The sequence below is a fragment of the Excalfactoria chinensis genome, chromosome 4 (genome assembly GCF_039878825.1).
Source record: "Excalfactoria chinensis isolate bCotChi1 chromosome 4, bCotChi1.hap2, whole genome shotgun sequence".
NCBI lineage: Eukaryota > Metazoa > Chordata > Aves > Galliformes > Phasianidae > Excalfactoria > Excalfactoria chinensis.
Genome location: NC_092828.1, coordinates 76,755,066 through 76,773,156, shown reverse-complemented (window position 1 = coordinate 76,773,156; position 18,091 = coordinate 76,755,066). Strand labels below are relative to the sequence as shown.

Below are 18,091 nucleotides of genomic sequence, written 5' to 3'. Positions count from 1 at the left end.
AAAATGTTAGAAATCAATAATCAATAGATCAAAACCCAGCCCAAGCTGTTGGCCCTCCTAAAACCCGGAATCTGTAGGACTTTCTTTGACCATTTCCCAACGCCACCAGTGCAAGTCAGTGCTCATTTATGCAGTGCCTGGATAAATGTCTTCAGATTTATGTGAATACGCATTCAGAGTAAGTGAAATGTATTCTTATGCACGTGTAGAGCCAAATAATTTGTCTAGTTAAGTATTCATTTTATTTACCCAGCCGACAGTCGTCTTCATTACATAAATATATAACTAGGCACTTAAAACGTGAGCATTTGACACAAGCCTGTTTGACAAACCAGTGTGGAGGCATTGAAACATATCACAGATGTTTATGAGCATCTGACTGTAGCCTTAACTGTCTGACAGTGGGATTGGTGCTAGCTCTGAGTATGCGGCTTACTGACCCAACAAACCATAACCAAACCTTTCCCACTTGCAGTCAAGACACTCCAGTCTGGTTGCCTGACATCCCCAGCAAGAAGTCGGCATATTTGGGCTGACATCCAGACAGAATAGTGAGTATATTACAAGCAAACCATTCATTTAACAAGAAAGTTATTTTAATGATTGCTTCCCAAATATCCAAAGGCACTAGTCAACACCGTGGACTAATGACCTACAGATCTGTGTGATCAATACACATTTTTAGCATTACAATGTGTTTTGGTTTTTTTTCAACAGCTTCAGATGGCACATTATGTGAAATACCTCTTCTCTCCAATGTAACAGCTTTGTTTCTGCATACCTTCCCATGTCTTTAGATTAACGGAAAATATATCAAACAAAAACTGACCAGTAAGAATGCCGGTTATTCTGACTTGTCTGAACTCAGTGCTGTTCTTTCTCCAGGTATTTCTAAACACCATGTTGGATACCCGCCTGTGTAACTCCAGATCCAAGTTTATGTTGATGTAACTCCTCTAACGTAAGTCAAATTACATAGCTAAAAAAATCAACGTGGCACAGTGGTAAATCGGATCCATTATTTTACAGGATCATTGTGACACAACAGACAGTATAACAGCTTGACCAAGGACAGTTTTACATTTCTTTTATCCATCACAAAAACCTCTGTAATATGTGGAGTATAAAGCACACAAATTACGTTTTAAAGGAACTACCGTAAAGTATATGCTTCAAATGGACCTTTTACAACATAACACAAAATTCAAAAGACTTTTCTTAGGAAAGCACTTAAAACTTTAACAAATACATCCTGACGACATTAGGTTACTGTAAGCTGTAAACCTTGTGAAGTTTTGTGATTAAATAAAATCAGCCTTACAATTCCAGGTATTGTAATTATTGAACAGATCATAACAACATGATATACTGTAAATGTGAAGCTTAGGATACTGGTGCTGAGAGGACCCTCTCAATTCTCTGTAGATTTGCACGTAGTGAAATAGGTAGCAGCTGGAGTAGAGGTTGAAGTATTACGTTTTACATATCGTTATCAGTGCTTTGCAAGCAGTGGTCTGTACAACTTCATCTCCATTCTAAAATAATGTTACGGAATCAATACTACCTTAAAAACCATCCCCAGTTCAAACTCTGCTGCCAGATCTCCTTCAACATTCGGAAGGAAGTATTTAAAAGACGACGTGAGACATTGTTAATGACCTGCGTACGTGTAGACCTTACTGAAGCTTCAAAATGGAACTACCTGTAGGTAAGAAATACGAGACCTTTTCAACAGAGTTAAAGGGTTTAGTTATACCTGAGACATTTTTGCATATTGGTGTCTTTGTACCTTTAGGTACTCACAGAAATCCTTTGCACTTTTTGGGGTCTCACCCAAAGTCCATTGGAGATGGGTGGATCCTCCCCACTAGCTCAGTGGACTTTAGTTGAGTCCTAACTTATCTAACCTGGATCTATAAACAAAGATGCAGGACAGTGAAATATATTTATATATTTGAATGAGTAGTTGCTGTACAAGTGGACAGGCTGGTTCATACAAATCCGGAGTTCATTATTTGCATGCGTGATTCAAAACAGAATTGCGGTCCTTCCTGCAGGGGGATACCCATTTCTACTTGGTTTAAAACAAAACAAAAAACCACCACCAACAAACACAATTTCATGAGATATTTCTCAAGGTAGTGGGTCGTGGGATATACCCAATATATAGAGATATATACCATGGGATATATTGAGATCACCCCTTCTTAGTTGATCTACTTTCTGGTTCTTGAGGCATTCGACCCATTTCTCCTCCCACAAAGTGAGAGAACAAGGAGTGGAGGAGTAATAAGTTGTTGCAGCAACGTTTCATTATGATCACAGGTCAATGGAGCTGGGCTAAGTCAAGCAAACTCAGGGAGTGCAAGAGCCAATGAAGGCACTGGGTTGCCTGACTCCTGCTGGTTTGTCTGGGCATCCCAGCTGTGCACAGCCCTGCTTGCAGCTCATGGCCCTGCAGAGAGCATGTGCTGAGCAAGCACAAGCAGGGGTGCAACTTAAATAAGGCTCTTACAAAAATTCACAGTGCTGTTTATTCTGGAAAACATGAAATTAAATCTAAAGGTGCGCTCTATGAAATACAGAACTCAATGAAAAAAAAAATAAAAATAAAAAAGCACCGTGCTTGACTTCATAGCGTTATGGCATTTGATAATGTACCAATTAGAACTGCCTATTCTATGAAATACAGTTTAACCAATGGACGAGATACTAGTGGGAGGGAAATAAACTGTGCCCTTAGACGTGGAGTTGGACTTGAGTAATCAGGGAAACTAGTGGTAAAATCCTTCAAGGAAAACATCACCTTTCAAGTAGATCGGTATACTCTCTTAATGTTGCAATTCCAATTCATTATTCTGTATGATGTTTTTGCACTGTATTTTACAGAAAAGGATGAACTTTAGTGATGATGGTCAACAAAATTGTCTTTGAACGGCTCTTTGTTCTCCTGTGCAGGCATATGATGGGTGGAAAAAAAGAAAGCTACATTTCACTGCTAAGTCGAACATCATAGACCTTACACAGCTTGTCAATGCTTTAAAATATTGGTGTGTAGCATATTTCCGTGCAAAATAGATCAGATGCGCTTTTCCAAGTAGCTGAAATTTCTAAGACCTGACACTTGTTGTAAATAGATAAAGTGTACTCGATGCTTTTAAAAATGAGGAGGACACAAAATGAACCAGTAATGAACACCAATGTGACACAGTGACACGTTAAGCATCAGATGTACAAAACTCTGTTGCTTGCATTTCCAGTTGACTGTTTTGATTTTACAACCACATCCCTTCATTCCCCTTTCCATCACTTTTCCTTGCTGTACCCCATTCAGCAGCTATGCTGGAGGTGTTCTGGAGAGAACAACCTCAGCACCCTCTGTTCCAAACCTGCTTGTACTGAGGCCAGTGGTGCAAAGGGTGTACACTTCTCTTTCCTTTCTTGTCACTCAGGAGCTCTCTGGCACAACCGCAGACAGCATTCTAACTCTCAAGGAGCAACTGGCACAGGGAGGCACTTATGTGACATGTTTAAAACTTATCTTTGGTAAACACACATGGGAATTTGCAACACTTCCTGAACATAAGAGAAATTTTCATTTGCTACTGGTGTATGAGTGCAGGTAAAGAAGCTGACACATAACATTGCCATTATAAAACATCATTTGGGGGGTGCTACCGGCAAGGGTTTGTTTTAATTCACCTAAAACAGTTCGGGGCTGTTCTTTCTTTTCCCTTGACTTTGTTATGCATCAAAGCATCTCTGATCAATAACAAATTAGCAATAGAAAGCAAGCCCTGCGTGCTCAATTTTCACCTTCTTTCCCATTCTATTACCTTGTTGTTCAGGGCTAATCTAATCAGAATAGTAGTATCTCTTTTATTACCTGTGAGTCAGAACTTGGGATTCAGCACTTAAGCAGCCAAATCTCTCACTCAAATCGGCAGAAATTTTGGATACCCAAATATTCTGTTTCTGTTCGCGGTAAGGGATACTTCATCCCAAGCCCTGCTGAGGAGTACTCCACTGGGGAAGGGGCCTCGTGTCTCTGGTGGGAATGACCAGACAGAGCTTACAGAGTGCACTCAGTGCACCCACAAACAGTCCTTTGTTGTGCATTTTCAAAAGATGCTGCAAATAAATGGTGTTGGAACCTGCATGGATATAACTGTTGGATGCTCTAGTATAAAGTACCCAGAACACCAGCAATTCTGGAATTATACTGAGAGGGATTTGATTAGCTTAATTTTACACTTTCCAAATTTTGTTTAAGAATTTATTAGAACCCAGAACTCAGTGCATTTCATCTTATAAAATTAAAGTAATTTATATCCTTCTCTTTTCATCCAAAAGTATAGCCCAAACACAAGTGGGGGATATAAATACTTCATCATGAATAACAACAGACATTTTTCTTATGATCTGCTTGAAGGTGTTTGAGACACTGACCAAATAACTTTGGCAACTTGCACAAAAGTATGTCCTTAAATCAACAGTGATAATAAAACTTGGTTGAATGAGGCCTTTATTACGCAGAGAACTGGAAAGAGAGGGGTGAGAGTGCTGAGAAGGTTACTGTGTTCCTAAACCATGCCGCTTTGCATTGGTATGTGAAATGGGTATGGCTGGTAGATGATAGGTGGCTGTCCATGAGCAATGTAATAATTGCTGAAGTTTCTGTCACTGATATACGGAGCAGGCTGATAATAACATGTTACATTAGCTGCATTTGGGATAATATTTTGTTCTCCAAGGACTTTTAAAGCCAAAATTGTAATCATATTCAGAGTTTGTCTTCGCTCATGTCCCATGAGACAGACTGTGCTCTCGTTTACAACTCCACGCAGAGTCATCAAGTAGTCATACTTGCTTTTTTCTTCCCCGATGAAGTGGTTGCGCAGATATGACTCAATTTTCCTTTGCTGTTCAGCAACATCTGGAAAATCAATGAAGAATCTGGAGCACATGTAACGTTCCAGAGATTTAATTTCAGCCTCATCTGCTGGCTTAAAGTCACGAACCAGGAGATTGCTGTACTTCAGAAGGCCACCTCCTCTGATTTCCTCAGGGTTCCTCGTGGAAATCAGTTTGTATCTTAAATGGTCCATTGCTTCATTGAAGTCTCCGTACATACTCTCTGCAATAATAGTGGGGTGAGAGTCTTCTGTCAGTTTGCAGTCTGTTTCTCTGTAAACATTTAAGATGGAGTCCAGCACGATTTGGAAGGAGTCCACGCTGAACTCAAACTGTCGCCTGAGCGAATTAACAAACTTTAGCTCCACATTCTTGCCGCTGTTGTTTGACAGCGAGATGAGGCTCCAGCGATCGTGATCGGTGGAGACCTTGACCATCTTCTGCACGTAGGCATCTTTCATAGTCTGGGCAGTGATTTTTTCCTTATTAACGCATTTTGGCAAAAAGTCCAACAGGCAATTAAGAACTGCCTCCTTAACAACCTGAAACTCAAGCTCGCTTGGAAGTTCCACCCCAAAAATGATGTCTAGGTCCTTATAGCTTGTTCCATTCTGCTTCACTAGGATGTGGCTAGCTGTTGAACCATTCAGGCGGATATCTCGGATGTTGATTTGCTTTTCAATGAGCTGCTCCTTAACAACACGAATTATATCCTTCGGTTTTACTTCCAGTGTAGGAAAATTCCCTCTTCCATGAATGGGTATTACCTCTGCTAAAACTTGATCCAGGATTTTTATCTGATCCCAAGTGAGACTACTGAACCTGTGGTCTAAGTCCTCAGTCATTGTGATGTAGGTTGGCTAACTATGGAGAAACAGAAACAAAGAGAAAAATGTTAGAATTTACTCAAATACAAGAGGGCCTGCATTTCACTCTGCAGTGGCAAAAACATCTCAGGTCCTCTGTTCAGTGACAAAGCAGTTCCATTTACACAGGGGCACAATCCGAATTAACTTTCTGAGTGAACTACTGCACTTCTCACAGGCTTTTAATTGAATTTTAATGCAGTTCAGGTTTTAATCCTGCTGAGAAACTGTTGTGTTATTGTATAATAAGTCAAAGCCAATGCAGTAAACCATACAGATTTCATTTAAAACTACTCGGAGGTTAATAACATGAAATACTTGCTGGTTGTAATGAAACTCCAAATTTCCTTGAGCTAAAATGAGCAAATTGAGTTATTTCTGTCCTGTCTAGAATGTTCCTTATATCTTCATTCACTTGCACAATGAATAAACAAAAATGATGCAACGTGCTCGTTGTTTACTCAGTCAAATGCCTTGAATGTACTTTGGTCTCTATGGCTTTATCTGTATGCATGCACCCTTTAATACAGCTTCTGGCAATTTAAAGCTGGATATCCAATAACTGTGCAGTTGTATTCATTATATTTCTGAAGCAAAATATTTTCCTTCTGTTCCAATCAGCAATCAGGAACCAACGCTGCAAGTTGGGGTCTGCAGAACTGAAAAGAAAACCCCTTCCAGTCTGCACTGATGCCCTAAAGCTTCTCAAAGCAGCCAGCAAAGAAGGCTGTCTAGAAGACAAAGGATAAAGCTCTGGATCTAGAATTCCTCAGCTTATATTTTTCTTATCTTCATATCAACGCGTTACGTAAGCAGATAGACCTCAGCATGGGTTATTTATTTACATCCTGTTTTTATTATCAAAAATAGCCACAACAGAAAGATGCTGTGTATTCTGCAAGTAGTTCAACTGTGAATGAGTGAGGTTGGAAGGAGAGGGTTTTGCATAAACTTTGTTGTAAATCTGTGTTATGATTATGGCTTCGGTAGACCAGCTCTAATGAAGTAGTAGCAAACTAACCACTGCTAGTTTTAGAACTGCTACATAAGGAGTACTTGTATGTTATGTGACTTATCTGTTACAACTTAACTTTGAAAGAGCTTTCCGAGGTTAATGCTGTGATTAAAAAACAATTCCCTTTGAGAAGGGAATGTCTGAACCCCTTTCTTGAGCAGAGGAACCCACTTAAAACTCATTTGGAAAGCCAGAAAATGGAAGCCCTAAGTAAGATTGGAAATCTATCCTTTATTTTTACATGTTATTAGTTATTTTAGATCTCACTGCTATACACTAAGATTTAAAAATGACAGTAAAAGGTAATGTCACTGAGTAGTTCTTTTGCATCAGAGGGAAGCTGGATAACTTCCACTCCTCTATTAAGGGCAGCACCTTAAAATTTCATTCCTCTAAAGCAACTCCTGGAGAACCTGCTGATGCTTTGTCAGTTCAGAACCTCAACATTTATGTCTGAGAAATCTTTTATGAAAAGTACTTGGAGTTCAGTGCTGAAATGGTGCCTTCGGCTTTGACAGGAACATGTCTCAGAAAAAAATGGAATTATATTCTCAAGAATATAATTAACTTACAGACAGACCTAGATGGGTTTGGGTTTTCTTTTAATTGTATAATTTTCGCACAGTTTGTAACAGTACATAACTCTGCACCTTCTTAGAAGGATTTTATCTTATTCTTTCCCTTAATCTTGTTAGGGAACAAGAACAATTTCCAGGCAATTTTATAGTCATTAGGAACCTTATTTCTTAAGTAGAGGCAAATTTATTTACTGAGGTGTTCAGCCTAATGGCAGGAGTTATTATTAATACAAGTAAAACTCAGAGGCAATAAATCAGCAGAAATCTTAAGACCATAATTAGTCTAAGCGTTGTGTAAAGTGAGTGAGATGGTGAGAAATGAGAAGGTGGCTCACTGCGGGTGCCCCTGTGCAATGAGGTGAGTGGGAAGGAGCGCTGGGTTCATGGGAATGGAGGATGAATAGTAGCTTCATTTTCAGCTGTAATTGCATGGAAACAGAGAACTGGTGATGTCTGCAAGGGAGGATGATCCTGGGAGGCAGATGTATCTCATGCCCCATTGCCAGCAGCTTCACCATTTAGGTGACTCTGTGTGACAGACACCCTGCAGCACCTGCCTTCCTCAGGTCTGGCTGTTGATTCCTGCCAAAGAGCAACCTTCCTGTGACTTCTTCCATGTGAACTGCTGGAAGTATTTTGTATACTTTACATTCAGAGTTCTATCTTGAAGTCCATCCATGGTCAAATGGAAGGCTGCATAAACACTAGCACTGTGACAGTGCAAAGAACGAATAGCCTTCCAATTGTGTATTGAAAAGTGTTATTTTTCCTCATCTCATCATTATTTGGAACATATTGAAATTCTCTTTTAGGGACTTTTTTAGGTGTTTTTGTTTTGTTTTGTTTTGTTTCTGGGATTTATACTTTTACTATATACTGCATTGGACCCTGAATTCTGTCTAATTTAAGATCTTTGGACCAAACAACTCTGAGTTTGGTTTCACAGTGATAGAAGATTTAGTTAACCAACTCTTAGCATTCTGCCATATGCCAGCTTCATAAAAAAATAAAAATAAAAATAGGACTATATCTGGCTTTACAGCTCAATCAGGAAAGTCTGCCGGGGTAATGATAACTTCAATGCTGCACACAATTTTCATGGAAACAGATGCAGTCTAGAGGACAGTCTCATCAAATTTAGCTCATATTTTACCAGTAAACTGTTTAAGAATCTCTTTTTATGTGCTCTACAACACTGCTGCAGTATATTTTCAAAGGATTTGCAATATGCTGGCATTGGCATTGTCAAGCAGAATACATCTGAAATAGTTTCTGTGCAGCTGTGTTAGCTCTAGTCTCTTCCCTTTGATTTTGTCTACTGCCCAATTAGTCTGTTTTACAGCAATTATCTAGAATACTTAAATGCTCCAGTTGTCTCTACCTTTGTCTGCACCTGAAGCCAGTTGCTAAGTTGCTTTTAGAAATCAAGTAAGATGTCTCGTCAGCTGCTGTAGTAGCTTTGCATTCTACCATTTTGGGATTTACCCCAGAGATGCTGAAAGTAGCTACTGCAATTCTCCCCTAAGAGCTCGGTTTGCTTTTGCTCCATACACATTACATGCATCATTAATGATTTCTATGATATCTTGCTAAGGCTTTATTTTAATTCAGCGGCACAATTCTCTAATAAGCTGGACATATTCAAGTGTTTTTCATATGTAGTGACTTAAGGACTGCAGCTGGCTTCAGCTCTGAAGGCAAGAATGTTGAATGTGGAAGGAGGCCTGAGCGTAATTTGAATGTGCATGAGTGATTCAGAAGCAATAAAGCACCTGGGGCATCTTAAATGTGAACATATTTAAACTAGATGGACAGTGTTTTCCATGAGTTTTTCCTTCCATTACTGCTAATGCGTACAGTGAAGATACTGTTTATTTTTCCTGTTATTGTGAGATAACGCATGATTTGCCATAAGTTTTCAGTACAGTTACCATCAAGTTACCCTGAAATAACAAATAATAACTCAAGGCCATATGCTCTTCTCTGGTGAGATAAGGCTACGTGGTGTGCAAAATAGGCTTAAGCAGAAAGCGGTTTGCTTAGACTGTGCCACAAAACATCACCTTTAAGGGCAGAATAAGCAAGGAGAAGGGAAGCAGCGGCATTATCTACAAAAGTGTGTACTACCTTTTCTTCGACCCAACCCAATAAAGGTACCCAACACAGCCACGTACCAGCCAGGATCACCCCTTCTCACAAACTAAACTGATTTGCAGACAGTTCGGCACAAGGGCAGCCAAATTCTTCCTCAGCACAAAGCTGGGAAAAAGAACTGAGCAGCCTATACCTCTGCTGAAACACTGCAGGATATTGGCTCAGTGGTTTGGGTGTTCTTAGAGGAGACAAATAAATAGGGAGTTTACTTTGGGCAACTGATACTGATACATAATCTATACAATGTCATCCTGGAGATTAGGGTTTTTTGGAGGCTGAATTTTTTCATCATGACTCACAGTATGTTTGCTCTCAGCTGCATGTGGATATAACGGGGTAGCCTTTTCACTGTGCATTTTTATCAGCTCCCACAGCACACAAGGTTCCTCCTTACATGGCCTCCAGGTTCAAACAAAGCGTGTCCTCGTAAATAGCACGGTATGAGGTACATTCAATTTTCTCATTTGTTCTTAACTACTTCTGTAACTCAAAATAGTGGTGGTACACAATATTTGGTCTATTTTGGGCTGTGGTCATCATTGAGAAGTTACTACTTTACGTAAAGATTATTTGTACTCCTGAATGCATTCTATGGGCTAATTTCTGAATAATGTTTCCACAGAGAATGCAGAATCTCAGGCTTACCGTGGCAGGACGATTGGCAAGCATGTATTTCAGCAGAGTTAATAGGATGACTCACTGGATCCTTTGGTAAAAATATGGATTGTCATCTTGTCACTGCTAAAAACATGAACCTCCCAGGGAAAGCTACAGGGGAAAAAAACAAACAAACAACAACATCCTTTTTGAGATAAATGTTAACTATCAGTCACCTGCCTCACATAATAAATCATGCATTATGACTTGGCGGTCCCTCAGTCATAACAATAGCCTTTTAAGTCAGAAACAATAAGGTAAAAGCAATGGCAAGGCACAGAAGTGCTCAAAAAGTCTCTGGGTTTCAGGTCGTACTTAGTCCTCTGCAAGGATGTTAACATCCTGCTATTTTCCCTAAGGGATTAAGAAGAAGTACTTAACGTTATTGACAGACATGCAAATGAGAAGAGACAGCGGAATCATACAAAAAATTAGAACTAATAACAACTCAGCAAAATTAAATATAAGAAATTGTGAAATTGCTTCAAATGCTTCCTAAAAATGTGTACAGATGATGGGAAGGTCTTATTTCTCGGCAGACTGGGCTGTTGGTTCATTTACAGTAAGCCCAGTATTCAGCCTATTGCTGGAATTTCCAAGCACTGAATGGCCTTTGACTGGCTAAGTAGGAATTGTAGCTATTTTTGTGAATAATTGCATGTGATCATAAAGGCACTTCTTTGTATTGGTTTCTCCTTTCAAAGATATGTTGACTGCAAGGCAATCTTTTGTAAACCTTCATTCAAAGACCCTCATCTCAGACCCGCATCCCACAAAGTTCAGAGCAACTAGGAAAGGTTCTTTATCCCAAGGAGCACCCCATCCAGCATATGACTTCATATGGGTGTGAACTTACTCCCTATTGCTCAGTTATGCTATACAATCTCATCTTTTAGGCTGGAAGTATATATGCTTCTAACTAAATGAAACTTAGTATGATTTGAGTGTAAATATATGCAAGAAAAGCTGAAATTGTAGCCAGGAAGGTATGGACTATAGCATTCGCTTTATTAAAAACATTATGGTTGTTCTTTTCTGCCATGCTACAGCAATTGTATCTTCATCACTGAACATGCTATATAGGCTGCCATCAGCCTAGGACTCTGTTTCCTCATGTTGTCCTTGCTGTGCCAGGACCTATCTGCAGCTCTCATATGCTTTCCAACTCATGATGGGCTACTGACTGAATGACTGTGCATTCCCTGTGTTGCTACCCAGATCCATGCAGTGTTAGCTGATGTTTGTAGCTGGGAGTACAGGGGTTTGTCTAGCAAGTGCTGATGTCTGTTTAAGCTGAGAGCGAAGAAGGCAATCTTTCCTTGGCAAGGAAAAGAGGTAGAAGAGTCTCAGCATGTGGAATTTGGCCTTCTGGAGGGAAAGTCAGACAAATGTATAGCCATTCGCTTCAAAAAATACATAATTTAGTCTTTTTAACAATGAGCTATTGTTATTTCTTTCTGCGTGAGGGAGAAAGATTTAATGGATATATAGTATCCATTAATGGACATATCATTGTGATAGATAGATTAACACTGAAGTAGAATTGATGGCTTCCCTGGTGATATACAGGGGAAGGAGTGACAGACCTTTACATAATTTGTAAAAGACCCATTTTTATATAATGCATTCATAAAAAAAGCAGCTGAGATTGATGAAATGCTTTGGCTGTTGGGACCTTATTCTCAATGACTGCCTTTTACTGGCTCAGTCATTACAGGAAAAAGTGTATAATTTCATTATTCCCTGCTCAAGGTTTCCACTTTTTTTTTTTTTTTTTTTTTTTTTTTTTTTTTTTTTTTTTTTAACTGAAGAAAAGAAAGACTTTTATCAACAATTTTATCTCAAATATCATATTTTTCTGTCCTTGAATTCCAAATGTGACTGATACGTACTAACAAATTCATTTCCAAGTCTCTTCCTCCTCTAGTGTCTCTGTGCATAATGAGCTGAAGTGTATAATGACAGTGTATGGCTCTGCGTCATGGGCTCCCAGCTCTCAGCAGTGCCCAGTTCTGCAGGACTGAGAGCCAGGGGCCAAGGGATGCTTGCCTGCCCTTCCTGCCTGCCAGTTCCCCATGCAGCATCTGATTGCTCTGCAAAGCCCTTCAGACTAATACCAAAATCTATTTATTCGCTCTAGATACCAGTGACTCAATCTGAAGCTCACTTACCAAAAAAACTATCGTGATGACTAAACTGCAGCAAAAGCAGGCAAGGTAAGGAGTGAAGCAGTCCATCTATTAACCATCTTTGTAATTGTCTCTCCTCTTCAAATGCCAGAGAGGGAGGGATGAGCTATGCAGAGCGCCACTGCAGTCCCCACAGCAGATTTAGGCTGCTTTTTGAAGATTAAAGGCATCATAAAGTCCAGGCTCTCCTCAGAAACTATATCAAAGGTGTTTCCTCCCCTCTTCTACATCAAGAGAGACTAAGCAAGTCATAGAGTGCTCCCCCGAGCCTGTCTGGTGGATGGCCCTGGTTGTGAGAGCATCGGAGGATGCCATCAGGCTTTGAGGTCAGGTCTGTTTTGAGGGGATTCCTACACAATGTGTGCAGTACATTGGACAGAATTCTTTCTTTCATTGAATGTACCAGAAAATGCTGTACCTTGCTAGAAGCTGTGCTTAGTTGATTCAATCAATGAAATGCATTTTTGTTTTCTGAATCAGTACCGAGCCATTGATGCACCAAGGCTGGTTTTTGATAGTGTGTAATGTAGCACAAGGCACTTGGAGAGGTTTCTGTGGGGTGAGCCAGAAAGCCAAAGACAAATGTGCTTGTGTTCCACAAGGACCTGTCAGCATCACCTCTGCTCTACTCTGCATATTTTATAGAAGTATTTGCTATTAAGCAATCACCCTGTTTCGCTCCAGAACTATTTTCATTTTATGGCATAAAACACGAACTCTGTGCTGTCTCCCTGTTGATTTGCTGAGCACCTCAGGGCCCCTTGGAGTACAGGCTGTCAATAACTGCTGCAGTAAATCCTGAGCTTAAATTGAATTGGAAGAAACTCCTGTGTCCTGAACCTGGTTTGGCTGGCACCCTCTAAAGAACACATATCTAACACCTAACTCATAAGGTAGGATATGGGTCCTAGTCAAAGATCACTGTATCTCCAGCTGTTTGTTTTTATTGCTCTTTGTGCTTACAATGTCAACGCATAAATATAATTCATATTTTTATGAATTAATTTCCACAGTTATATTAGAAACCTGTTCTCTGACTACATAATGCAGTAGTGGGATTTCTTTTTAATGTTCTTTTCCCCAATTTTATGAGTTCCGCTGTAGCACTGGGGGAAATACATGAATTATTTATTAACTTAAAGCACTTGCTGTACAAAAATTATTCTTAATGTTGCATCAGCAAGAGCTTGCATTCCCCTAGAAAATCACTTTTTGATAACTGAAATGTTTTCCAGATTTATGTGATAAAGTAGAAACTACATACAACATCAGGCAAAGGATTATGACTGCAGCAGCAGTGCCAGGAAACTGCTGCTCTTTCATGGTGAAGGCAGAATGAAAAGTCTCTGTTGACACTATTACTAAAATGCAGAGAGAATAAAATGATGATCAACCAAAGAAAAAGGCTTGAGCCCTGCAGCAAAGATGTGTGTATTCATGACTTTTCCATCACTATCAATAATGCATAACGACCATCATGTAGATGACGACACCAAGTATTGAGACAGGCTGAGTCAAGCTTTCTATCACTAAATGTGAAAAAACGTTCAACATGACATTGGATGTCAAAAAGCTAGGACCTGCTAGATAAGCAAAGATCCAGTAGAAAGGGCAATGGAGAAGAAAATCAGCTGATGCTGACATAAATCGACATCTGTTGTACCAGTTTGTGGTGCTCTATGGAGGGAAACTTTCTTTGTTGTTGTCAATATGTACTGAAATAAACAGCTTTTGGAGCCACAAAATTATCTCATTTAGGGAAAAAAAAGGATGTTCTAATACTTTGTGAGCGCTCATACAACATAAAGAACCTACATTCAATATGATGCTCAGATTTTACAGCTATGTTCTTTCTTTAGTTAATGCACTCTAATTCTGCATAGGAGTGGACAGTAGGTACATTGCTATTGCCTGTGGTATCTTAGATCCTGGACTGATGCTCTGAATAATTATTTTTGCATAAAGATCATGGTGACAAAGGAAGAAAGGTAGACTGTGGCTTACATATCTATATATCTCCTTATAAATAATATTTCAATTGGCATGAATTCAGTTCTCACACCAGAAATTCCTCTGGTGTAAATAGGATAAGAACTGGCTCAGTGGTTGGGCACATGACCTGAAGGAAGGAAACTGAGCTCTCTTCTACTTCATGCAGTCCCACCGAACCATCCCTACTCCATGCTCCGATGATCAAATTTGATTTGGAGTTTGCCTACAACTCTTTTAACTGTTCCTGGGCTTTATCCTGTACCACTAAAAACAGTTAATGGGAGTCGTACATGTAAGATGTATGCTTATATATCTTATATACAAAATGTCTTACATCCGTAAGACAAATACTCTCCCCGTATGGAGATGCCAATCAAGCTTCTGGGAATTCAGCACTGTTGGTAATCTCAGTGTGACCCACCATGGGTCATGAATGAAGGAGGCAAAGCAGAACATCAGCTGTTGACATTTCCACCTGCTGCTGTGCCCTGTGCTGGTGGCACAAACCAGGCCCATTCCAGTTCCCATGCAGGAGACACACAGCCATGACTGATGGAGCTGATCATAGAAGCTGAGAGGCAGGCAGGCTGTGAAACTGACCTGGATTAGGAATACTTGCAAAATCAGGTAGAATTTCATTCCTTCCAGCACTGCTAATTAATGAATTAATATCCACTGCCAGCCTAAATGCTGTGTAATTTACTCTACAAAGTAACTCCACTGAATGTGATTTCAATGTGATCTTTCAAGGAGTTTCACCCACTTATCTGCCTTAGAGTGGATTCATAAATTACAGGAGCCTACTGTGTCAGCAGTTACTTCTGAACTTGGGCAGGAGCTGCTCGCATGCTCTGCAGGGCAGGAAGTTAAGTTCAGGGCTTTGCTCACAGGGGTCAGCATTAGACATCTCTCTTTCTGGCAGCTGAATCATTACAGGTCACCCAGTCCTTCCTACAGTGTTGTATGTCTGATGCCTAATGAGGCAAAACAACTGAATTGACTGTAAAGTTATGCCTTTAATGCAAAGCTGAGCAGGGATAGTGTGCAAGCAACACTGTGACGAGGTCACAGGTCTGAAGCAACAACAAATTAGGGTTGTTACTGTTCTATTTAAACTAAGCTGTAGGAGTGCAAGAATGCTGAGATATAAAAGAGAAAATAGAATTCTGGCCCTGCTGTTCTCCCCTCTGCACATCGGTCCCTCATTCCCTGCTCCCAGATGCTGCAGCCACAGCACACAGGGGAACAACTGGGCAAGGGATGATGTTCCCATTTCTGAGTGGGACACACACAAGCCACATCTCACTCCATTGGTTAAGGAAAGCGTGAGCATAAAGTGTGGGAGAGAGACCCTGCTCCCAATTCACTTTCAGTTATTATTCATTTTGTGGCCTTTAACAGCGATCCTCATCCTTATTCATAACTACCCTGTGCTTTTTATAGGAGGCATGAAAAAACAATTGCTATCAACATAGCATGTGGAAGGCAAAGTGTGTGCCTGTACAGTCAACCATGCTCTTTCTGATGGAATAATAAATTCGTTGAAGGATTTGCAGTAGCTTAACAGATGTACCAGAGAGATATGCCTGCAGATTGGAGAAGGCAGTGAGTGCTGAAGATGCATTTTCACATTGAGGAGATGGGACTGCATGCAGATCTCGTGATCCAGAGCTGCTGAGAACCAGCTTGGCTTTGCACGGACTGTGATACCTACAGGAGGAGCACTTCTAAACACTCTGGGTCAGAGACCCCCAGAGGTCCGGCTGTCACCTCTGTGTGGAGAACAGTGCTCTGAGCACTACACGTATGTGCGAGGAGAAGGCCTAACCCACAGCACGTGTGCTGCGGCAGGGAGCGCTGCTCCGTGCTGTCCAGCCGAGGTGACAGAGCTTCCAGCATCGAACCCGACAGCGAGTGGTGAATGGCACAGCGCGCCGCTGCTACTTCTACCGCTAATTTGGTGGTCTCAGCCGAAACTCAGGAAGTTTTCAGGATTCACGCAAAGCACGCCAACATTAGAGCAGCGCTTGTGTGCGAGGAGCAGACCCCCGAAGCCAAAAAATCACAGCGAATTGACCAAACCCCTCTTTTTATAAGTTGATAAAGTTGTTCAACGGAAAACGCCGTTTGGAGGCCAAACCCGAGGCCACCCCTGCACGTCTCGCAAAGTTTCCCGGCGGTCGCCTTCCCCAGCCCATCCACCGTCCTTCACCACCCCGAGCTCCTCCCGCCCGGCCCCGTTCCCCTTCCCGGCCGCCCAAACGCGGCTCTTGTGGGCTCGGCTCACCGCACGCCCGCGAACGGCCGCCGGAGGTCCCGCAGCTTTCGGCCGACGGGGAACTTACCGCGAGGGCTCCGCCGCCGCAGGGGGACGCGCAGGGCCCGGCGCCGGTTCCGCGGCGACCGCGCGGCGCGCACCGGAGAGCCGCCGCCGAGCCGGGGCCGCTGCTGTCCGCGGCCGCCCTGGTGCTGAAGCGGCCCCTCCCTCCAGCCCGCCCCCGCCGGGCCTTGTAGCGTAAACGGGTGGCCATGGCAACGCGCGTCACGCAGCCCGAGGCGGAGCTCCATCCCGCCGCAGCACGGGGCAGGCCGCGCGCCGCCGCCTCAGCGTGCCCGCGGGAACGGGGCGGGGCGGGAACGAGGCCGTTTAACGGCTTCGCCGGGTACCTGACGGCGCTGCCGCTGGGCGCGGGGCCGTCAGTCGCCTCCCGCAGCACGGGTGCGTGCCTTCGGCGGGCGGACAGTCTCGGGCACCCTGGGGCAGACGGCTTCGTCCTCCCGCTAGCCATCTTCTGTCTCGTACTGCCCGAGCGGTGCCCACGCAGAGCTCCTTTGGCGCTGAGGTCCTTCCTGCGTGCCGTGTCTGCGGTTTTGCTTTCGCCGTGCACCGAGGCGCAGCTCAGCCCTCGCCTGGTGGTCGTCCGATGTGGGCACGCACAGCGAGGGGACATGGAGCTGCCGAAGGACTCCAGCGAACACATCTGAAGCTTCAGGGCCGCAAAGTAGAGGGCTCGCGGTGTTTCAGCTGGCATAAGTGCGAGGACCTGCAATTCAGTCACGTAAAATCCATCATTATGACCTAGACACAGCACAGCGCTTCCCCTCGCGCTCATTTTCCACACAGCTGGCTCTGCAGAAGCTCTGCTGGGAGACGGCCCCTCCATACAGGCTCCATATGCTCCTCAATATGCAGCGTGTCACTAATTCAGTTCTAGTTTCAAGTGGTGAGCTTAGAAAAGCAGTCTTTTGAGCTGCGGGGTTCTAAAATTAAATCTCTTTGATCAATTTCTTAACTTGCTGGATGGAACAAATCCCTACATGGAATTAGGTTATGGCATTTGTGTCCTCCTTCGTTGCAGTACTAAATACTTGATAGTCGTCGTACAGTGTCTTCTTTGCCCACTGCGCACAACTTAAATGAAAGATAATTTACTTCAGTGCTCTGAGAAACGGTGCCAAATGGGTAAAGTTGTGATTTATTGTTGAAAAAGTGCAGATTCGATGCTATGATGACTCATGACACTGAGCATACCTTGACAAGAAATGGCGATGTCAGTATTTTAAGCTAACTTTTACGACAGGCAAATCTGTGTAATAACCTTAAAGAGCTACTTCTGTACTTTAATTTACGGCACCCAGATACTTCTAGGCTGGCTCTTGCGTATTACACAACATCAAGGTTTTAACCTGTCCTCTCAAGAAAAATGAAGTAAAAATTGGAGCAAT

At 42.1% G+C, this 18,091-nt stretch overlaps 1 protein-coding gene across 2 annotated transcripts; it reads right to left on the bottom strand.

The window, feature by feature from the left end:
- Positions 1-517: 517 nt before the first annotated feature.
- TENT5D (terminal nucleotidyltransferase 5D) lies at positions 518-16,821 on the bottom strand. Of its 2 annotated transcripts, XM_072335081.1 has the most exons (3): positions 16,711-16,821; positions 10,173-10,295; positions 518-5,778 (listed from the first exon to the last, which is right to left on the bottom strand). In XM_072335081.1, exon 3 carries the CDS (start codon positions 5,757-5,759, stop codon positions 4,584-4,586), a length of 1,176 nt encoding a protein of 391 aa, XP_072191182.1. In that variant the 5' UTR covers positions 5,760-5,778; positions 10,173-10,295; positions 16,711-16,821; the 3' UTR covers positions 518-4,583. The 2 variants fall into 2 exon arrangements, with proteins under 2 accessions (XP_072191182.1, XP_072191183.1); XM_072335082.1 differs by lacking the exon at positions 10,173-10,295 and having other exon boundaries at positions 16,711-16,801.
- Positions 16,822-18,091: the final 1,270 nt, after the last annotated feature.